We start from the raw sequence: 23,248 nt of genomic DNA, 5'->3' as shown, positions 1-23,248 counted from the left end.
GGCCCCCCGGCACTGTGGCTAAGGCAGTGTGTACCCGCGGTGACAGAGCGCACTTGGATGTGATGGAAAGGGCTTTTGTGCTGAAGTTAAAGCCAGATGTCTTAGAGAGGGCAGAAAGGGAAGGGGGTGGTGAAGAGAAAGATGAGGTCGGGAGATGAGTGAGGCTCGGGGCATGCTGAACTTAGGAGATGTGCAGCTCACTGCTGCCCTTTGCCACCTGCTCATCCCGACCTGCTCCATGCTCAGGAGAGTCTCACCAGGACCCCACATCACAGCTGACCTTCCCTGGGCACCCCAGAGCATCTTCCAGCGGTGGCTGCCTCCGTCCCACCTCATCCTGCAGAGCGTGGGGCTCCTGCCCCCACAACCGTGCTGCTCAGGGGATTGACTCCAGGTCCTTTGGGTGCCAGGAGCTGCTCCCAGCATCGCCGCCCACACCTCCACGGCTGTGACCAGGCTGCGAGCACGCTTCGGACCAAGCTGCTGCAAGCCCCATGGGCGAGCTTACCCCATTTTAGGGCTGCACAAAAGGGTCGGCGAGAGCTGGGGCCGGAGCCCCATCGGCCACCCCAAAGCACCCACCTTCGTTCCTGCAGCTCCCCCAGAGAAGGATGGGACTCAAAACCAAGGCTGACTTGACAATGAGGACGACAAAAAAGAAAGGAACGACACCAGCCCGACAACCCCCAAAAGCACGACAGCTACTACGATGGGAAGGGTGACCAGGCACCACGAGGGGACACAACCACGGGGGGCACGGGTGGGCTCATGCGCGGGCGTACGTACCGCCGCCGGGTCGACAGGCAGCTGAATACAGCTCAGCTGCCCGCTCGCGTCTTCTCGCTTGGAGATCTCCTGAAGGAGAAACGGGGGCAGGGAGGGGAGGGGGAAGGAAGGGGAAGGGGGGGTTCAATTTTCACACTTTCAACAGCAGAACGGAGTGGGGAGTCAAAAAAAAAATCAATCAATCAATCTGGGTAAAAACGAGGAGAGGCGGGGAAGGAGAAGGGCAGCGTGTGGCCGCGATGGAGAGCCGGCTCCGCGGGGAGAGGGTGGAAGACCTCAGGTGGAGCACAGCCCTCCGAAGAGGCCAGCCTTACCTTTAAATTAAGTGTTTCAAACAGAGAGCTTGATTCAGCTCCTAAGTGATAATTGTGCTAATGAAACACCAGCTAATTATTGAAAACACGATTTTTTTTTTTCCTTTTTGCAGCTGCATAATGGGATCTCTATTTATTACGCCGTCATTAAGCAGCAATGGAGGCTTTTAATGAATGTTTGATTAACACAGTATCAGTCCTCTTACAGCCAGGTAAAATACCTCCAGCACCTCTTCATGGTGCCAGAAATCAGCATTTCCTGGCCCACTTGGAAAGCCCGAGGTATTTGCACCCTTCTGCTCGCCATCAGCCCCGGCAGCACTTGGGGAAGGTGGCACAGCTCTGGGCGCATGGTGTGGGGCACCAGGAGGCACAGGGTACCCCCTCCTCAACTGCTCGTCTACGTGGCAATGCCATTTTGCCCTGCTCTAGGCCGAGATGAAGAGTTTAAGACTGACCAGTTTGGGGGCTGAGTGGGAGAACAGCGTCTTGCAAGCCACGGACACTTAATTTAAAGTCTGTGCTTGTAAGAAAGAGGGAGGTGTGGACTAGCCATTGAAAGGAAACACGGAGACACTTTTCTCTCACAAGGACAAACCAAACAAAGCTGATAGGAATGCAAAAGGATGCAACAAAAACACCATCCCAAAATCTCTACAAAGGGAAAATGAAGAAGTCTTCTTCAGAAGAAGAAGTCAAAGCCCTGTTTTCTGCGGGGCCTGCTGCTACACCCAGAGCGCAGGCAGCATCCTTCCCGCGGGGGCCAGTGGGCATGCTGGGGGTGGCCCTGGGGGGGACACAAGGCAGGGAGAGGGCCAGAGCCAGGAGTGAGGGAGGACAAGGGAACACGAGACTGGGAGGATCGCCAATGGAAGAGCACTCTTTGGAGATAATATTGTCAGGAAGTCCCTCGGGAGAGGAGCTTTATGTCTGACAAAGAGGAGTCATTGTTTGCTTCGAAGAGAGAAATCCCGAGGGCAGGGACCTGAGAGTTCAGGCAGCGATTTCAAATTAGCAGCTCCATCAAACGGAGTCCCCTGCTCACCTTCCCCGCACGAACGCCAGACCCAAGTTAAATCAGAGAGCGCGCGTCCAAAAATAACCGCGTTGCATAAAGTCCTGCGTGTGCCTCTTGCACAAGAGAAGCAGGTTATCAAAAAAAAAAAAAAAAAAAAAAAAGGAGAGAATAGAAAGGGAAAGAAACTCAACCCTGCAAAATATATTGCTCCATATTCAAAGTTTGGAACAGGTCCTTTTTGTTTCCCAACTGCTTATATACATCTGCTGCCTAGCAACTGGGGCTGCAAAGCCATGCACTAAAATTAACGAGGTGCTCGCAGATTGAGGGAAGGCAGTCAAGGACCAGGAAGATAAAGGCAGCAGCCCTGGGATTGAGTTTCAGCCCAGACAGCTGAAGGAGAATGGAAAAACACCTAACTCAGGAGAAGGGCTGAGTGCAACCACTGGAGAGAGATGCAGGGGTTTGTTTTCAGCGAGAGGTGATCTCTCTATTAATTTTGCTTCGGAGAGGAGCCTTTGTGTGCTCGCTAGCAAAAACCAGAATGAGATGTGTTGGAGGAGCAAAGCTGAACAAACACGAAGCTGCGAGGCCGGAGCTGGCGGGTGAGGGTCTGTCTGCTGCGGCAGCGCTGGCTCCCACCATGGTGAGCTCAGGCTCCTGGCCTCGGCATGTGCTCGCTCCCCCTCTGCTGCAGAGAGCTCGGCTTCAGCCGAGGTTTGTCTTTATCACATTTCCATTCACTGGGGGAGCGCTGAGAGCTCAGGATAACAAGGACGTGGAAGGAAGGTGATTACTAAAACACCATCCTAAAAGGCTGAGACATCAAACAGCACCATAAGCAGAGTCGCAGATTACACAAATCAATCGCAAGCCCGCTGAAATTGCCATGGTTGGGCAGAATTAGCCCCAAAAGGCACAGAGGGGTCTGGGCTTCAAAGGCTGTGCTGGGTTCTGGTCCCTGTGCTCAAATCTCGGTCACAGCACGAGGAAGATGTACCCACAAGGACATGGCTGGAGGAATAAAATCGCAGAGCATTAAGGCAGGGCATGACCTTACAGCGAGCCGTGCCGTGGGACCAGCTGGCCGCAAAGCGAGCGTGAGAAATTGCTGCCCAGCGCCACGGGCGTGCGGGGTGCGCGGGTGAGAGCGTGCGGCGGGCGAGCTCGGGGATGCTCATAGCGTGGGGCCAGGCTGTGGCACTGGTGCTGGCCGAGGGTGTCACCGCCCTCGAGGTCTTGGGGGGCAGAAAATGGGACAATGCACTGTAAGGCAGCGAGATACGGGGGCTGTGGGGACTCCTCCACTTAGGTGACCTTCAGAGAACCAATTTGCTAGCCTGAGCAAAGGGTCGGTTTCAAAGCCATCATCACTCCACAAGCAGCAAGGAGATTTTACCTCTTCTTGCTCAGGCAAGGGAACATTGAGCTATTGAGGAGAACCTGGCAGTGACCTTCCCTTCAGCTGAATGGCAGGGGGGGAGTTACAGAGAGCAACAGCTACAGCAATAACAATTAAACAGGAAAGCACCAACACAGAGAGAGACGATACAGAAAAAGAGAAAAAAAATCTTCTAGCTATCTTCTCCTGGTACGACCCCATTAATGTAACTCTAAACTGCACTGCAAAAAATTAATAATAATAATAAAAATAAATACGGTTCTGTGCATAGCCCTTCATAGGCTGCTCGGATAGGGTGATAAGCAACCAATCTTAAATAATATTCAGCCACCCCAGCACGCTTAATATAAAGCAGAGATAATGTGTAGAAGCACAGCCCATACAAGCAGATCCCAGTGGATGGTTTTAGGGTATATATTCCTCCCTAAATCCCAGGTAGGGTGCAAAATCCCCTCGCTCCCACCGAGCATCTCCGAAGTTGGACAACCCCTGCAAGGCATGGAAGGTCTCCACGCTGGGGACTGGCTGCCATGCTTGTCTGTTCCCAGCTGCACAGTTTGGGGGAAAAACGTGCAGCTCAAATCTATCCCCCTGCCCTTCATGAAAGCCCACAGCTGCCCCGTAGAGGTTCCCAGCTGGCAGGGACAAAGCCCCATTCAAGTTAAACTGGGGAGAGCACTGCAGTGCTGGGGACAAGAGGAGCTCCATCAGCGCGGGCCATCAAATAGGCAATCAGACTAATCTCCCGGCAGCCTGCGTAAGTTTTCAGGAGGGGTTTAATCTAGCTCACAAGCACGGCAAGAAGCGTTTCAGAGACACTGTCATAGCAGTTATCCCAGCCGCAGTGCCTGACTCACCGCTGAATTCTCCCTCCTGCATTAACGCTAACAATGCCTTTCATTTAAGCCCTTCGCTTAAAGGGCTTGCTGAATTAAATTGCGCCCTAGCTAAGGAAAAAGAAGGGAAAAAAAAGAAAAGATATTTTATATTTTTTTTTCCTTCTATTTTTCCCCACTTCTTTTCTTGTACCACTCCAGCAGACGTATTGCTGCCCATTTCAGAAATCAAAATTCCTGGGTCTGGTTTGGAGGCCCTGAAAACTAAAGGACAGCGAAGGCACGAGCGTGAGGACATTACCTCCGTCTGGAAACCCTCCACCAGGATGGCCACCAGCAGGTTAAAGAGAACATAATTCCCAAACGTCATGAGAGCAATGAAGTAGAGAGCAGCCCAGGAGGAGGTAGATGCCATGCCGTTGTAGAGGACCTTGTTCCAGTCTTCCTGGGTCAAAATCTGCAGAGAAAATGTATCAGGACAATGGAGACACCGGAGAACATTGCGCTGGGTGTCTGCTCTGGGTGGGCAGCCTGACACACACAGGCACCCTGCTTTGGGGCTGCCACCCGTAGCTATAACCACAGTCAGTATTTCTGCCTCGGGGTTTCTCCTCATTAAGCTTCTGATTTATTTGCTAATACGGCCTGAAACCCCCCCATCCCCTCCCTCATGGCGTGAGGCCCTCTCCCTCCCACGGCAAGGAGTTTCGCTAAGCTCTATCGGATACTTTGGAAAGCATCCCCAGCCCCCGCAGCCCCAAAACCCACACGAGCTGGGTGCTTTCTGGTTTGTACCTGGAAAACGGTGACGATGGCCCAGAGCAGGGAGTCGAAGTTCTTCCTGTCAGGCAGCGTGTCGCCATCTCGCTCGGAGGCGAACTTGCAGCCGAAGAGGTGCATCCCCAGGATGCTGCAAGGCAGAGCGCGGGCTGAACAGGGCCAGCAGTGAGGAGCAGCCACACGGCAGGGCTGACTGTGCCTCCTGACTTCAGCCGGGTGATTTTATTGATTTTTTTTTTTTTTTTTTTTACAAGATGAATCATTCATTCAGTGAAAATCATACCTCAAGATCATGTGAACCGACTGTGAATTTGGGTCAGACCTGCCACATGGTTTCAGCCAAGAAGCATGCCTGATCCTTCTTTTTCTTCTGCTTTGTTGTTGTTTTTTTTTGTTGTTTTTTTTTTTGTAAGTCAAAACATTCTGTTTCAACATTTTCTAAACAAAATGTTTTGACTTTCTGTTTTGCAATGACACATTTTCAGCAAAACAGGCTTAAATTGAATTAGGAAGACAAAAAAGGTTCCTGTGAAATGCCTCAACGAAACCTATCAAGGGACCCACAACATCTTTCCTGATTCTGACAAGAAAACAGAATACCTTTCATTTCAGACTGATGCTAAAGGAATCATTTGTTTTCCCCTGCTCTCGGCCAGTAACCTGAATAATCAAATTATTCACAGCTCTGCTCGGCACCGTGGCAGCAAACGGTGTTTCAGAGCAAAGTGTCTCACTGGGGAAAGGAACATTGCTCCATGAAGGGACAGGCTTTTGTCAGCCCTCGGGTTGCAGGAGAAGCAGCTGCTACCAGGGCCAGGCTCTTTGTGAAATCTAGACCAAAACCCAAAAATTCAGGGTCACGCCAAGCTTTTTTTTTTTCCTAACATCCCTGCTGCAGATCCTCACTTCTGCACAGAGGCCGGGCCAGAGCACGAGCACCAGCACAGCTGGCTGCATTTTAGGAACGCTGCCCTTCTCCTTGGCAGCATTTTTAGCACCTGGCTTTCTGCTTAGCTGTAAGCAACAGGACTGCTGTCTTGGGGGGATGTCAAGGAATCCTCCAGCCGAAAGATTTTCCTTGCAAATCATCTTGCAAAGACAGATGTCTCAATTGGCCGGAGTTAAGAGGAATTATCCAGCAAGCCGCTGCCAGCACTGGCCAGCAATGGGGCTGCTCGCTGAGACGAGGCCTGGTAGGGACCCCTGAGCACCCAGAGCTCACGGCACCAGGGACCCATGTCTCTCACCCAGCACCCACCTAAATATGAAGATGAAGAGCATCAGCAACATGCAGAAGGTGGCCACGTTGTCCATGGTCTTCATGAGGACGACGAGCTGGCGCTGGAGGGCCGGCATGAAGCGGACCAGCTTCAGCACCCGCATCAGCCGAAAGGTCCGCAGGACAGAGAGGCCCCCGCCCTGCTGGCCCACGATCTCCCACACGCTGAGGGGGGGAAAAAAAGGTCAGTAGGGGATGAGAAGGCAATGCCCGACGCAAAAGGCACAGAGGAGAGGAAGGGAAGGAGAGGGGGGAAGAAGGATGGGAAGCGGGAAGCCAGCCCTGGGCAGAGAGGAGCTGCCAATGCCTCCTGTGGGCTGGATGCCGTCCAGGCTCACAAGGAGCAGAGCCCCACCGGAGTGTCAAGAGCACGCCTGCAAATCAGCGGCTGCAGCTGCAGGTGCAATTACAGCCTTTGCTCGTGCCAAAAGCCAGACAGCTACTTAATTGGGCACTGGTTGTGCCACTTGGATGCTAGACTTCCCAGGACATTGGGATGGATAGCTTTCTGTGCAGGCTTCTCTCTAAAACGGCTATAAAATAACCCCAAGACGTATATTAGTAATTGTATCTTTGTGCGTTAATTTACAGAAGTGACATAGGAAGGTATTTATGCCCACTCTCCATTATTCTCTGTTTTAATGAACCAGTCAAACGAGGGGAAACACGCATAAAGAAAGCTCTGGTTGCGTACCTAATCACCACGATGATCCCATCAAAGATGTTGTATGGATTCTTAATGTAGCCGAAGGGACCGTAAACGAGGACTTTCAGCAGCATCTCCAGGGCAAAGAGGCTCGTGAAGACGATGTTGCTGATCTCCAGGGCATTGGTAAGCTCCTCGGGCTAGGGAAGGAAGGGGAGGAAAGGGACAAGATCAGCAGCTCCAACCGCTCCGTTTGTTAGGCACGTGCACGCTTACACCTGAAATACATCAGCCCACATAATGGGTAGGGACACTGATGGAAACGGTGTAAGGAGGACGTGGCAACAGCTTGCTGAAAGCCCAGGAGAGAGCAGAAGAATGGCATTCGAGTATTTAAGTTTTATACGTCTGTTGTAAGCTGGGGAAGTAAATCCAGACACGGACTTCACGTAAAGCACAGCTTTAGCACCACCACGGGAGGTTTGCATCGGAGCATCACGCACCAAGGTTTCATATCCTCCAACCCTCCTTAAACAGAAAGGAAACTCAGATGGTTCTCATGTAAATAGCATTTCAAGCCTGCCTTTTTATTTAATGTCTCATCAAAAGATTTAAGCTAAGATTTTCAAGAGCAAAAACGTTAGGTGTTATGCCTGAAACGTCTCAATAAAACCTCATTATCAGCAAGCCCTGAATTCCCCTCCTGCAAAAAGGGCACAATCCTGGCATTTCAGAATGGCAATCTAAAAATAGAGGTATGAAAAAACACAAACGACAAAACCCACAACAAACAGACTTCTCGTAATCTTAGACCTAAATTAATACTTTTCATGTTTTTCTAGCATATTTCACAGAGGGTTCCCAACAATGCCTGCAGACACCGAGCGCTGCGCTTTCCCCGGCGGGTGGGCGAGCATTATTGGAAAACATATGGCAGAAGACAAAAACTGACGGTGTAGTCTGTTCAGGATCAGACTCTTCATCGACAGGAAAGGCCGGAGCAGAGCCTGCAGCAGCAGAGCCCTTCTCCCCGTGTAACCCCAATGCACAGCCCCAATTTCATAACGCACGGGTTTAGGGTGGCTGCGCCAGGCGCAGAAGCCAAGGTGTGATGTGCATGGGTGGGATGCTGACTGCACCCACCACTTCCATAAAACACTTTTATGGCCAACAGCAGCAACAAAAACTTCCTACAGCATGCCAGGAGCTGCCAACGCCTGGTCACGGGGCAGCATGAGCTGCAGAGATGTCCCAAACCCAACTCCAGCCCAGCAGTGTGGGAGCTGCAAAGGGGTGGCTGGGGACAGGGTCACCACCTTGCTCACAGCATCATCGGCCATGGTTCGGAGGCTGAGAAACCCCAGTAACCAAAGCTTTACAGGCATACACTGACAAATAAACAGTTAAACCCACACGGGCATTGAACTCCCTTTGTTTCTGCAGTCAATGTCTCAGCACCGAGGCCAAGCCCTTTTAGCTCAATTCCTCCAAGCCCGGTGTGATGGAAGATGGGGACCTAAACCTGCCTGCTGCTGTCTCAGCACACATAACCCCCAGGGACCTGCACTGATTCCGGTGGGATGACAAAGCAGTGGTGCCAGCGTAGCAAAGCGGGAAATGGCAGCACCAAAAAGAAAAAGTATCTGAAAAAAGAAAAAGGTGACAGTGGGGGGAGAGCTGGAATGTTTCCTGTGTCTCATACACGCTTGTGGAGGAGCAGATGCCTTGGCCAGGTTTGCCAAGCACACACCTGACATGATATAGAGCTGCAGTACAAATGCTCCCGATATTAAACACCGCGCTGCTCTAACATTGCATACCTCTGGGAGCACTCAGACAAAGTCACAAATAGGCCAAGAACCTGTATGTTGAGTCGCACCTCGGGATGATTTCAAATAGCTAAAAGCCTACATTAGTCAAAAAAAAAAAAAAAAAAAAAAAAATGTCAACTCATTCAAAAGCACCCTGACACCGCAGTGCTGCTCTCGTTACTGCAGTAACACTGCTGGGAAAAGCAGTGGGTTCCTGGAGGCTTTCCTTCTCGGTTCCTGGAGGCTTTCCTTCTCGCCCTTCAGCACCACTAACCCACCACGGAGGCTGGTGTCACCCGGGGCACCACGGAGCTCCTGGCCCAGCCTCCAAACCCATCAGTGTCGGAGCAGGGAGCGCAGAGGTTGCAGCTTGTGGCACCGGGGTGCCCGCAGCCATCGGGGGCACTGCTGCTGGCTGCCGCCCTCCCAGCAGGGTCAGGACCTCAGCCTCCACTCGGAGAGGTGAGAGGAGATTAGTTCAGGGAAGCCAGGGGTGGGAATCAACAGGGACTGATTCTGCTCGTGGACAGAGAGGGCTCTGCTTTCCCCAGAAGTGGAGATGTTGTCCCCAAGGAAAGCACGGGCAGTGCCTTGCCAGATCTGAAAGGACATCTTCTCCCGACTGTTTTGGAAACCAGAGGGGGCCAAAATCAGCTGGTGACCACAGCCAGACCCCCACAGCCAGATCCACAGCACCGAGCCCTACTACGGCATGATGGATGTGCCACCGCAGTTCCCTGCTGCTGCTCAGCATCCTGCCCCCCGCAGCCCCAGCTCCCGCTGCATTCCCCCCAACAATAAAACCACCAGGACCCTGCTCCTCCTCCACACACTCCTACTTCCCTTGCAGGAAAAGGATATTAACACTGGAGACATTGGGTGCACACAACAAAAATGGGGAGTGGGATCTCCTGAAATAGAGCTGAGAATAACCCGAATCTGAGCTTAATGGCCAAGACAGGTTGGAAGGGAAGGGAAGAGGAGACTTCTCCCCTGGGGCCAGAGACCACGGGGAGGGAGAGGCGAGGGAGGAGCAGCTGCTCCAGGCACTCTAGGGCCATGGAATTACTTTGTCCTGGGAAGCAGCAGGTCCCCGAGCAGCGAGTGGAGGTAACATGAGCTACTCGAGGGGTTTCACAGTGTGCTCCCAGCAGGGGAGTCCCCAGCGCACAGCTCCCGGGCCCCTGCTCAGCTCTGGGTCCCTTTCCAGGGACACATCACCACTGCCAGCCCTTGGGGCGCTCGCCCAGGCCCTGGCCACAAGTGCTGCTTTCACACACGAGAATTATTTCTGCAGATGGAAGCGGGCTGAGGCTGCGAACCTGCCGCAGGGGACGTGCATCCCGGCTGGCAGCAGGGCTTCAGGCCCCGGGGGCGCTTCCGAGAGCCCCCGCTGCGGGATTCCCAGAGAGCTGCAGACATGCACAGATAACAAGGCTGTTTAGGAGATGCTGCTGCCTTAGAGAAATCAAAAATGCGTCTGAGGCATCTTTCCTTAGACATCATTAAAATACTGCAGGGAAGTGGCTTCTCCGTCCCATGCGAATTAAAACTGTCAGCCGATCCGAACGAAGACAGAGGAGTTTCAGATGTGGGGAACTGAAACACTGCATCTCCAAACTGAAACACTGCGTCTCCAAATTTCTGCAAGCCCTCCCCCCGTTTCAGTCCCTATTCCCTTATCCATTTGCTCTGTACTGTAAATCATCTGAAATTAAAAAATATAAATAAGTCAGCTTGAAGAACACGAGCTTTTTGTTCCCCAAACGTTCAAATGGATGTTTCAAATATCTCAGACAACGTATTTCAATAGATTTTTTTTTTTTTTGAAGCAAGTTCACTGAAACAGCTTCCCTCCTACAACCAGCATCAGTTTTGCTAACTTGCCATTTTCTGGCACCAGCTATCTCATCAAACCAGGACTGACCAGCTCTGGATGTAATACACCTGAGCGAGCCTGGGCCACCCAGCACATGGCTGGAGGAAGCAGCCTGCAGCATCTTCCCTGCAGGATCCGGCAGGCAGGGAGGTAAGCAGCATTGATCCTTTCACTAAGTGATGGATTTGGAAGAAGGAACCTGTCTGGATTTGTTTTGTGTTGCAGGGAACCACAGCCCCGTGTAGGTCTGCACACTCAAGGTGCAAATCGCGCAGCTTTGTGCCGCACAGAGCCTCCTGCACGCCGCTCCATCACAGCGCATCTGCCGGAGTCACACTTTCCATTAAGAGAAGAGCCTGCTAATTTCCTCAACAGTAGCAGCAGTGACTAATTAAAAGGAAAGCATCCTATGATTAAATGAGCAGCACCCAGAAAGAACAAGATCCAAGCACACCTTGGGCATGGTGTGGAACACCAGCTCTTCCCACGAGTCCTCCCCATAAATACTGAATTTTGTCCCCAGGACATCTCACCCCGCTGGACACACAGACGTGGTGCCCTGGATAAATCATCCCCTGTTAGCTCTGTGCCTGTGCAGTGTCGATTTGTTGATGTACCCAAGAGCATGCTGATGAGCTCTGGCAGCACACACTGCAGGAGAGGACAGCGTGGCACCTCTCACAGGCACCACACAGCAAACGAGCACAGCGGGGAGGAGGCTGGGGCGCAGGAGGGGCGAGAAGGGCTGGAGACCTGGGGACTCGGAGGGCTCACCCAGATTTCGGCTCCACCAGGGGAAGACATTTATCCCATTCACCTCTCTGCCCCCACACAGGCTGCGGGGAGCACCCAGAGCCCTCCGAGTCCCCCATTGCCACAGGCTGTGGAGCCAGTGAGAAATTCGCAGTGGCTTGAGGGTGCCCCTGCTCCACAGGGCACAGCTGAGCTAAAGGGGCTGGGGCAGGTGAGGGACAATGCTTCTAGATGCTGGATAATGTTATCTCAGAGCTCAGCCAGCACTGTCCCCCTTTTCAGCACTCAGATATAAGCTACAATGCATTATTTTGGTGTTTTGCATTTTTTTTTCCTTGTTAAACCAACTAGAAGTTCTCGAGCAAGGTTTCCAGTGGCAGAAGGGATGGGCTGGATTTCTATCTAGGTAACAGGGTGCTTTCCCCTCGCCCACAAACACGAGACAAAAAGCCTTCTGTCCTGCACAAAGGGATGCGTGGGGTGGCCAGGCAGGGGCAGGTCCCCTCTGAGCCCAAGGCTCCACTGCTGTGAGGGGATCCAGACCAGCAGGAAAACTTCGAAGCCATTCAAAGGACTGCAGAATAAAACCCTTCTGAAAGCATTTCCATGGCAACTAAAGCAAAATACCACAGAAAGAAAATAACGACCTCAGCTATTTCCCAGGAAACACCGACAACATTTTCCTGACTCATCACTTGCAGATTTTTTATATATCCACACATAAGAAAAATCGCACGGGTCACGCAAACACGCGACTCTCCACGCTTCTCGGCCTGACGCCTCCCATCAGGATCCTCTCCACCCTCCGCGTGTGGACACACCACATCCACCTCAAAGTGGGAGCCAGACCCTAATTCCTGGGGCAAAAAGCATGGAATTCAGATGAAGAGAAGCAGTGATTAACCAGCAGTCCGAGGCGCCCTTCCTGTGCCCTCTGCTGTGCCTGATTCCCCCGCGTTTGGGGCTGGCAGACCCCACAGAGCCCCGGCTGCCCCAAATCCACTTCAAGGCCCCCCAGTAAGCGCCGCTCCACTCGGCTGCAGGCCCGCTTGCTATTTTATAAATAGAAGCTGGATCCGCGGATATTTTCAGCCGTGACATTCATTGTCTTTGAGGCTCCCTGGAAGGATTTGGGCATTAGCTTTAGTCCTGGTTTGGCTGCACCAACCTGCGCCGCGCTCAACCAGAGCCTGCTGTGCTGCGATGCTTTCCCTACAGATTCTTTGTCCCACCAATCTAAAAGAAAAAGTTCCCCTGGAAAATGACTCAGGAAGCAGCAGGACGGCAGAGCTTTTGCTCAGCTCCTCAGCCCCTGGGTTTGTCACCGCTTGTGGCTGTGGACCTCTACTGCTCGTCCCCATCCCTCCCAGCTCCAGCCCCCAGCTCTGGGGAAGGGAGGCACCGCTGTGATGTCCAGGATTTAGAGACGTTTGTTACACGGGAACAACTTTGACAGAAAACCAGATGAGCCCAGCTTCATCCCATCACACCATGGGAAAGAAGGATTCTGCTGGAGGCTGAACGGGAGCTGAATATTTCATGCCACAGCAATACCATACGAAAGGGAGGCAGGCAGCTTCCATTTCGGGGAGATCGGAGCTGCCTGCACCACAAGGACCCCCTGCATCACCTCATCTCCTCCTCATCCCTCCCCTACAGCTCACACCGCCCCTTCCCACCCAACCTGGGGCAGGCAGGGGCTGGGTGTCGTGGCTGTGACCCCCAATTCCACATGGGGCCATGTCCCTACATGGGGCCGTGTCCCCTTGCACCCATCACCAGGGGTGCGGTGGGGACCTCACCGAGCCCGTGCCCTTCCCCGGGAGCCTGACAAAGCCACAGACCCGTCTCTCCCCTTGCACACCCCAAGCTGTGCTCTCCACACCCGTCTCTGGAGGCACAGCAGATATTCTCGCTTGAACTCCTTATCTCTCCCAGCTTGAGATTTCCGGATGAATATTATCCCAGAAAATGCAAGAAAAACATGAACCGGCTCATCCCTCCACCCAGGTTTCGAGGGAGCTTAAGCTGAACAAAAGCTGCATTTCCACTTGGTCACACCTTGTAAGTACTTGAGATTTAAAGCCCTCTATTTCTCGTTAATCTAAACCGAGTTCCAAACTTATCTCCCCATTAGTACTTGAGAGGTACCAAGGGGAGAGAGGGAAGAAAAAAAAAAAAAAAAAAAAAAAAGAGAAAGGAAAAGAAAGGAAAAGGCTGCCTGTACAGCTCCTGCCCAGTTCTGCTGAAACCGGGTTTCTGGTGCCGGTAACGCTATCTCTAATGCTGACAGGCGTCCACGGGGGAAAGCTGGTAGAGTCCTAACATCAGCAAAAACCCCGTTATAACACAGAGCTGAAACCTGGTGGGGAGATGGGAGTGCAAACTGCGTGGGCACGAGGGGCTCTGCGAGGACACAGGTGGCCGTGGGGCACCGTCTTTTTTTTTTTTTTTTTTTTTTTTTCCTTTTTTTCCTTTTTTTTTTTTTTTTTCCAGCTCAGGGAACACCACAATAATCAAAGTCAGAGCAGAGAGAAAGGCCCGACTATCTGTGGGGAGCAGGGACTTGTCATGGGCACGGGCAGCGAGCAGGTCTCAAGGCACACAGCATTTTGCCGTTTCGCCGAGCCGCAGGCGCTTCCCGGTGCTGCCGGAGCAGAGATAAGATGAGGCTGCTGCCGGCAGCTGAAACAACAGCTGTAATGATACGATCTAAGGCAGCCCGAGCGTTCCCAGCCTCTGAGCAAAATTAACCGGAGAGGATTGACACTTCGAGCTCCCCATCCGCAGAGCTGAAGAAAACTTCAGTGGATGTCAAGGAATCCACATAGGTTCATCCCTAAAGCATGCGGAGAGCTGAACTGCCTGATAAAAAAAAAAATCATTCATTTTCCCACTGCACGAAAGCTCCTTTAATTTTCAAAGGATGCAATCTCCAAAACCAGGATAAAGCCTACTTTACGGGCAGGGCCCCGTTTTTAGCAGATGTGAGGACCGTGGCACCGCCGCGTTTTGCACGGTGCCCTGAAGGAGCTTGGTGAGGCAGTCAATTAACAGACACAAGTTCCTACAAGACCTCATAAACCCTTCAAAATGCCAAGGAGCGGAAGAACCCCCGAGGTCCGCAAAAAGAATTACCCCCAATAACAAACGGAGAGCCGGGTTTGAAGTCAGTGATCCTGGTGATTAACAGCTCTGATGACTTCCATTAGCATTGATTTGACTCCCCCAGTCTCCAACAACAAACCGTTAATAAGAGTAATTTCTGCTGAAGCGGGAGCTAATTGAATACAACACGTGCAAATCTATAGGGCACCTTGTTTTCCTACAGTCTGAGTGCCCTGTGCAGCTGTAGCACTGAAAAATTGAGTTGAGGCTAGCTGCAAGCCCAGTCCTGGGCAGAGACAGCGGGCTCCGGGGGAGGAAAGCCTCACTGCGCTGCCAAGGCACTGATCGCTTGGCTGAGACGAGCTGGCACGGGGCTGGAGAGATGTGTAATGGAGTTAAATAGAGAAATGGGACCTACACCAAAGGGGAAGCGGAGCTATCTCGAGGAAGGAAAACGTGCCTGAACGCGGGACCCCCTCGGCTCCTTGGAGTGGGCAGAGGCAGTCCGGGGAAGGGGCTTTCTCCTTGACTTCTCCTTGATTTAGAGGGATGCTTGCGCATGTACAAGGGCCTTCCTGCATCAAAGCCTAACGAATCACATTTATAGGGGGGAATCACCAAACTACAAACTTCAAAGTAAAAAAGTCAGGCTAGCTATTAAGTGGGTGCAGAGCAGCCAAAACACAGGGCTAAGGAGGTGGACGAGCATTTGATAAAAATCTCATTTTGGCACACACAGATCTCATTTTGGCACCCACAGATGTCCAAGGAGCCGCCTCCCTGTGCACAACAGATCCGCAGCTGCCCTCTGCCACCACTCCCGTGTCCAGCTGCAGCACGTTCAGCCTGGCTTGGGTGCTCCTGAGCACCTGGTCCTGGGAGAAAAGTGCTTCTGATGCCCAGAGCACCCTCGTTCCTCCTGGCAGCACGCACAAAACAGAACCAGCAAGTCACTCGGGGACTGACTTTTATCCCTGATCTCCAACTCATTATCTGGAGCAGCAGTTAATGAGTCTGGGGCATGGGCAGAGCACGGGGAATGCAATAAAAAGGGGACAGGAGCAGGCACAGCACTGTCCCCATGCTGGCAGCTCCATCTCTCTCTCAGCCATGCCAGGAGGCACAGACACCCAGGCTGGGGGCTCTGGCCCTCCTGCCCCATGCAGGGGCTGAGGATGCTGCTGAGGCTGCTCAGACTTCTGCAAAATAACCCCAGTGGCTGAGCCAAGCTCAGTCTTGAGTCTCTGCCCTGCTACGAGCATTTTATGCATTCCTTCACTCAGCCTTGGCTTAAGACCCAAAGCAAATCCTGAGGTCCCCAGGCTTCCAGGCAGGTAATAACTTTCAGCTACCTTCTTTCCTTCCCACTGAATTCAGGCAGAAGCACGAGCACGTAAATGCCTTTTGGGTGACCGTTACAGGTGCTTGAACCCGTAGCCCCTCCACGCTGGCAGGTTTTCCAGCACAGCTGCAGGTACTGACCCTTCTGCCCCTTCCTCCCTCCATTATCCTGGAGACCTGAGAATTTGACGCCGATTCGGGAGGCTGCCACGTTCCGCAGCCTCTCCTGTTTACATAAATAGGTGCTTTAATCCATTTTGCCAGCAGGCTTTCCTCTGGCACAGATGGCTGGTATTTTCATGGCGCGGCAGCTCTCAGATCATGACGTTCCTGGTGACAGCTGTACGTCAGCTGTACCGCGGCGCCTGCAGCACGACCCACGAGGAATTAAGCCTCAGATACCACCGTGAGCTCCCAAACACCAGCACGGCCTCTTCCCCCGTGGAGAACAGCCTCCCGTGGGTTATGTGCTCGTCTCCTTGGGTGCTGTCCCAAAAAGCCATTCGCCCTCGTCACCTCTCCAATTTGCTTTCCCAAAATGAACAAAAGGATCCTAGAGGCCGGAACCTATTTCCCCTTCCTTTACAGACCCCAGAGTTTTGGCCCAGCCTAGATCCAAGTCCCCAGGAGCTCCAGCCATTGTGGCTTTGGAGGACCCTCTGGCTGGGATCTCGCCTCCGTCTCGCTAACAATGGTGCAACACCACGGAGACGGCGGCTGAAACTCAAGCGCTATTTAAACAGACGAGTATGTAGGGTATAGTTCATACCGCGCGAGTTCAGACAAGGAAAATCGGCACAGCCAGGCAGCTCAATGCGAACCAGATTTTAAAAACAAAAACATAAACCCCGGGCCCTTCCTTAAGGAAGCCCTCACCGAATTCTTTCCCCTGCTCAGGAGTCCAACATCACGCCGTGTGCTCAGCCGTCGCTTTGCACTCCGAGGAAGGACTTTAAGAAGCAGAAAGCAGCACATTGTGGAGCGCAGCCTGGCTCGCAGCCAGGGCTGGGGGGGGGAAAGCAGCACAGAAACCCTCTGCTTCAGCAGCACATTTCCCTCCTGCTCTGTGGCAGAACAAGCTTTTGCAAAGCCCTCGCCGTTTGAACCCGCAGCGCTGCAGAGTCTCAGCTTCCCTAAGGCGAATCAGTCAATTGGTTCAGCAGTGTATTTAGAATCCCCCAGAGCCTACCCTTAAATCACCTTTATATTTCTCTACCCAAAGCTAATAGTTTCTACCTGCATTTTGCTTCATCTCCGTAGAAAAACAAGCACTTTCGCAGTCACATTAATAATCCGCAGCAATCTGGTTGTCGGTTCCCTGATGGAAAATTTCACAGTGCTGCCCAGCAGCGGCGGCGGCCACGCGCTGAGTGCTGCGCGCCCCTCGTGCCTCTGCTTTCCTCCCCCTGCACCCCGCAGGGGCAGAGCTGGGGGGCACGGGGAGGATGGGCAGCACCCCAGGGTGCACAGCCGAGCCTGGCCGGGCGCTCAGAGCACGCAGGAGCCTCGTGGAAGCAACCTGATGCTGAGCTCGAGTCAGTGAGCTCCCTGTCTGAAGGAGCTTAGAGAAAACCCTGAGCCCCCAGCCATGGTTTTACCGTTCTCCCCTGGCTACAGCAGTGAGCAGCTCGTGTTCTGAAGCCCAGCGTGGTCCCAGGACTGCTGAATCCCACCCCACACTGCTGGGGAAACAGGGTGGGAGAAGCCCTTCTCCTCCCACCCCAACCATCCCATCCCTCCCGGAGCACCAGGGCTGCTGGTGGGTCCTCTCCCCTCTGGCAAGGTGCTGGTAAGCAACAGCACCATAAAACGTGGCCCGAAAGGATTTATCCTAATATAGCCTGGTGTGCCCCGGCCAGCCTCGTGTGAAAAGCCCACAAGGTAAATATTCATTAAATAAGCAGAGAGCTTAATATAGAAATTCAGGGAGTGAAGTACTCTTCAAGCCCCCTCACTTCTCTGCAAACAATCGGCCAATGAAGATAAATTTGGTGAGGCTGAGCACTTGCACTTCCAGGCAAGGCTCTTGTAAAAGAGAAATCACATGTTTCAGTGTTTATCATCCCCGCAGAAAGGCCTGGTCCAGCATCTCTCCACTCTAATTCCTGCTCTCGTAACTGTCAGATTATGAAACTGCAGCCTGTAAGCCTCCCGAGTTCACAGAAAAACACCTCTCTGCTCTCCGCCGCCACTTTAAGCAGATGAACTAATAAAAACAGCTCCGCTATTCACTCCACATGCCTGGGAGAAAGGAATCTGGAACGGTAGTGGCTTCAAAATACCATCAGAGGAAGCAACCACCCACAGTGCCTGGAGTCCCCTCATGCCTATCTGCTCTTCACCCAAATCCGCCAAATCACCCAAATCTTCTACCTGCCTGCTGGGGCAGCAGGGGCTGGGATTTCCCCCGATCCCAAGGATTAAGGAGCTGTTTCCTTTGTGGTGTTTGATGCCAGGAGCTCGTCCTGCCATCCATCCAGGCGGGATGGTCCCGGGTACACGCACAGCAGGAGCCTGCACCAGCATCTCCTGAAGATGGGCAACGAGCTTTGACCACCCTTGGGCAACCCCAGCGAGGCGGTGGGCAACAGAGCCACCGCGGCTCCGCTGTCACCTTCCAGCCACTGGAAGGAGAAATATAAAGGAGACGAGCTTTATAATTAAGCAGCCTCATGGACGCTTCCTCACACGGCTCCAAGGGGCAGCACGTGAAGGTGAGGCGGGGCAGGCGATCCCACCGGCAGCAGTGCAGAGAGCACGGCCGCTTAATATGTGCTGAGAAGCGAGGCTGGCCAGCCAGACTGCATTAGGCCGTCAGGGAGAAGGCACTGGTCGGAAGGGACACATTCAGCACACCCGAGTCCACCCCCCCATCGCTCAGTCACTGAGGCATTAACGGCACAGGAGGACACGGGGACTGGGAGCCGGGCTGGCACGGGGCGCTGCGGGCAGCGCAGAAAACGCCTCCGCGCGCGGCGGCGAGTGACTGTGCAAATAGAAAACGTGCCAGGACGGGGGAGAAGTAAACAAGGATGACTCCAGAAGCAAGGGAGTTCCCAGAAGAGGCTGGCGCAGGGACAGGGCTGGCTGTGGCTGGGAGGGAGAGCCCCGGAGCCCCATGAGCAGCACCGTGCTGGCTGCCGGCAGCCCTCGAGCAGCGGGGGGCATGTAGCGAGGTTTTGCAGCATCTCGGCATCCCGGCTAATAAACTCTTCCCCCCAGCGAACCGTGCACCTGCAGGAACCCAGGAACCAGCCCGTCCCGTGCCCATGCAGCACCTGTGGGGCTCAGGGCACAACACAGAGCAGGAGCAGGGCAGCATCCAGGGATTCAGCCACAAAACCCGAGCGAGAGACCAGACCGCGGCTTCTGACAGCAGAGCTCTTGTCATCCTTATAGAGACGTTTCCAGGGTGGCAACTTCTTTCCTTAATGACTACATTCAGGGAAAAGCTCGCCTAGCTGACAAGCGGATGAGAGGCTGGAGCCGAGGCAGCCTCTTGCCTGCAAGGACCGAGATAATAAAGTGGAGGAATCGCCAGCGCTGAGTCTATTTTGGATTCAGCACGCTGCTGCTGGAGCGTTCACCGGGGAGGCAAAGGCATTTGTTACATCCCCCCTGGGGACCACGCATTCAACAGACGCTCCTGCCCGCGGCTGCACCGACCCCAGCAGCTGCCACGTGGCAGCGGGCTCAGCACGGAGCCGATCCCAAAAATGAGGGATGGGAAGGGACCTTGGGACGTCACCTCGTCCCATCCCCTGGGACTGGGAGGGAGCTGGAAGCGCCGAGCCGGCTCACCTGCTCGTGGTACTCGATGCCCATGCTGAGCGTGTTGATGAGGATGGCCACCATGATCCCGCGGCCGAAATATTTGCTGTCCACGATCTTGCGGAAGGTCTCGCACACCACGCGCCAGAAGGCCAGCACCCTGCCGGCGCTCCTGGCCCGGGCCCTGCCGCGCTGGGGGTCCCGCTGGTCGCTGTAGTGGGCGTCCTGCGTGAATTCGTAGACCCCCTCCTCGCTGTCCGAGTCCGCCGTCTCGTTGTCCGTCTGCTCGGCCTCGCTCGCCAGCGCTTTCAGGCAGTAGGGGCAGCCCTCGGGGCTGCAGGAGCCGCCGTCCAGCTTGGTGCAGGGGCTGGAGATCTTGCAGGAGCTCGGGCAGGGAGCTGAAACGCCAACGGGGCAGGGGAGGGTGGGCTGTTAGGCAGGGTGGGAGGCGGTGAGAGAGGTCCCCCTGTGCCTGATAGCACCGAAAAATTGTCCTCAACACAGCAGGTGTTTGTGAAGGGGAAAAGGGCTCTCGAGCAGAGGCAGCTCTGATGCCATCAGCAAGTGCTAACGTGGATGTGGCTATCCAAAGGACACCCCAGCCCTCAGTTAATGCAAGGAGCCACAGCCACCTGCACATCCAGCCCTTTTCTCACTCCTCACGGAGCATTTCCCAAAGGGTTAAAGATCCCCAGGCCAAGCTCCTGCTCCCTGAGCACTCTCTCCCTGCTCGCTGCCCCCAGCACCCTCTCCAGCCCAGCACCCGTCTCCTTGCACCCTTGGCCGTGAAGGCCAGGAGAAATCAATCAGCTCCTCCAGCCCTGGCACTCTCTGAGCTGCAATTAGCGGGAGTGCCGCTGCCAGCAGCCTCCTTTCCTGCTCCCGCTGTTTGCTGATGCTCCAAAATCCCCAGCTTTCCCCCACAGCAGCTCCCAGCTGCCAGGTGGCTTCCCGGGGGACGGCAGCAGCGGGATATTCCCCCCATCGCCAGCTGGCTGCTAGGGGAGAGGCGAGCTGCAAAGCTCCCGACTCCCGCACAGCACCACCAGCACAAGCCCAGCACCGCAGAGCTCAGAGCCCTGCTGCAGGTACGAGCTCTGGGCTGGGGGAAATTGGCTTTTCCCTATGCAGGTCCCACCTGGAAAGGTCAAAACCCGAGGTGTTAAAGGCCACCGTGGCAGGATGGGGATGGCACCAACTGCCTGGGAAAGCCTGGCCTGGAAATGCTGCCTGGAGGCCAAGAGGGTTTGAAGGAGGTTGGCCCGAGCTCCCAAACCTCAGGATGTGGAAGGGGAAAGAGCGCCTTGCGGTGAAGGTACGAAACCCTCGCCCGGGGAGAGCTGCGTTCAGTTCCTGGCACTGCTGCAGACTTCCTGAGCAAATCGCTCAGGGCAGATTTTTAATGCTCGGCATCTGCGAATGCCATTGAGAAGCCATGAAACCCAGACACCCCCTCACCCCCAGCCTGGGGCCCTGCGGGGTGTGCTGAGCCTCATCCCTCCTCGGTCCGGAGCCCCCACCAGCCCTTGCCTTTTAAAGAGGAAAGGACTTGGCCATTTGGAAGCAGCCAGGCTGGGCTCCAGCTCTGCGCAGTGTCCCTGAGCCAAGCTGGAGATGATCTGGGGAGTGCAGAGATCGGGGATCTGGGGAGTGTTCTCTAATTGCAAAATAAATTGTATTTTGGGGGGAGATTTTGAAGGGGAATAAAATAGCTTCATTGAAAACATTCATATCCCTTAGTTTTGGGGTGGTTTTTTTTTTTTTTTTTTGCAAGTACAAAGCCTGGAAGTTTGCAACCTCCCTCCCTGTTTTATCTGCGATGCATTAGGTAGGTTGGAAGACTCCCGCTGGCCTCACCTGCAAATCCATCACCTTTATCCGTAACGTGGACCGAAAAGAACCCTGCAAAGACGTGGGCGAAAGAGAAGGCCATCAGCACAGTGCTCACCTCTCCGCCATGCAGCCCCACACCAACAACCAGCCCCGGCACTCACCCGTGCTCTGCGTCTCCAGCAGCTTGTGCATGGTGCTGTACGGCCCCGGCGGGATGTTCAGGCTGGTCAGCGTGCTGCTGCCGGCCCCCACCGCCGCCTCCCCCAGGCTTTTCTCCTTCAGCACCTCGTGGGAGGTGCTGGGGTGCACGGTGGGGTACACCTTGCCGCCCCCCATGCCCTTGGGGACACCTTCTGGGCTCGGCAAGCCGAGAGCTGTCTGCGGCAGGGCCGGCCGGCAGCGCAGCGGCTCCACGTGGCAGTCGGCGTGGTAGATGCTGTGCACGGACTCGGTGGGGCCGGGAGCGGCGCCGGGGTTCGGTGCCGACGGGGGCAGCATCAGCCGGTTGGTGCCGTTGTGGAGGGAGCCGGTGTCCACGTCGCTGATCTCCGGGCTGGCACGGGGCACCCGCAGGTTGCCGTTGCCCAGGTGGTAGTGGTGGTGGTGGTGGTGGTGGTGGTGGATGAGGTGGTGCACCGAGGACCTCTTCCTAGCCCGGCGCTTGCCGGCGTGCCGGTCGGTCCCCGCCTTGCCAGTGGGGCTGGCGAGGAAGCCCATCCTCATGCCCGCCACCCGGTAAAGCTCCACGAGCTGCTTGCTGCCTTTACGGGCGATGTAAACCAGGTACTTGAGGAGCTCATCGTAGCAGCTGCCCGGCTCTGAAAAGCTGGCCAGGGTGCTGGCGTTGGACAAGTAGCGCACCCGCTGCTCCTTCATCAGCTGGCTCTCGCGCTGCTTCGTCTCCGAGAACTGCGTCGCGATCACCACGAGGCAGAGGTTGATCATGAAGAAGGAGCCCACCTAAGGGGACGGGAGCCATCAGAGTCCCGTGTCCTCAGCTCTGCCCACCCCATGGCCCTTTCTCGCCCTACACCACCAAGCAAGGAGCAGGGGACAAACCCCATCTGGCCCCGGTGTCACCCATTGAGGTCCACCAGCCGTTCCTGGTGTCCCCCATCAAGGACCATCAGCCAGGACCACAGCACGCCTGACTCATCCCCCAAGACAAGCCCCCCCAGGTCCCCACCCTGGGGACTCCCACACCAGGGCTCTATGGAGGACGTCAGAGATCAAAGGCAGGAGGAGATAATTTTGACAAAAAGCTTTTGCTCTTTTAAGATTGTGTTTTTCTCTCTCTGCAGACAGCAGTTGTAATTATCGCAATTAGTGGCATTACGATGAATGCGCTGAGCCCTCCTGATAGGAGCGTTTTTTCTGGCAGTGTGTGGGTAGCTTGCGAGCAGATCCCTTTCCCCTGCTAACGGGATTTGCGGGTTACTGTTACGCAAGGGCAGCGGCAGTGTGCATCCACAGCTTTGAGATTTTATTTCCAACCCGGGTTTTCACGAGGTCCTGCTTTCTGCAGATGCCAGCCTGGATCACAAGGAATTTCTGATATGCTAATGGGCTGCCACAAACTGCTAACAAGACCCGCACGGCACCCGGGAAAGCACTGTTTGTCCTTCCTCTCTGCTGTTTTGGGGACACAGAGAGCAAGGGATTGCTGCTTTTTTGGGGGAAGCTAATAGATG

The 23,248-nt window shown here is 54.4% G+C and overlaps 1 protein-coding gene across 1 annotated transcript in view; it reads right to left on the bottom strand.

Annotated features, from left to right (window-relative positions):
* CACNA1G (calcium voltage-gated channel subunit alpha1 G) overlaps positions 1-23,248 on the bottom strand; it is a gene marked incomplete at its 5' end in the record, with an annotated part of 128,339 nt that overhangs the window by 57,329 nt on the left and 47,762 nt on the right. Inside the window, 8 exons of the mRNA XM_082775190.1 lie at positions 787-855; positions 4,658-4,813; positions 5,152-5,266; positions 6,395-6,580; positions 7,110-7,261; positions 19,755-20,122; positions 21,582-21,626; positions 21,719-22,517. Of these exons, the coding sequence (XP_082631316.1) occupies positions 787-855; positions 4,658-4,813; positions 5,152-5,266; positions 6,395-6,580; positions 7,110-7,261; positions 19,755-20,122; positions 21,582-21,626; positions 21,719-22,517 (1,890 nt within the window). The remainder of the gene's footprint in view (positions 1-786; positions 856-4,657; positions 4,814-5,151; positions 5,267-6,394; positions 6,581-7,109; positions 7,262-19,754; positions 20,123-21,581; positions 21,627-21,718; positions 22,518-23,248) is intronic.

Source organism: Aythya marila, assembly GCF_965140915.1.
Source record: "Aythya marila genome assembly, chromosome: 18".
Taxonomy (NCBI): Eukaryota; Metazoa; Chordata; class Aves; order Anseriformes; family Anatidae; genus Aythya; species Aythya marila.
The sequence above is the reverse complement of the archived record's forward strand: the minus strand, read 5'-3'. Positions and strand labels throughout refer to the sequence as shown.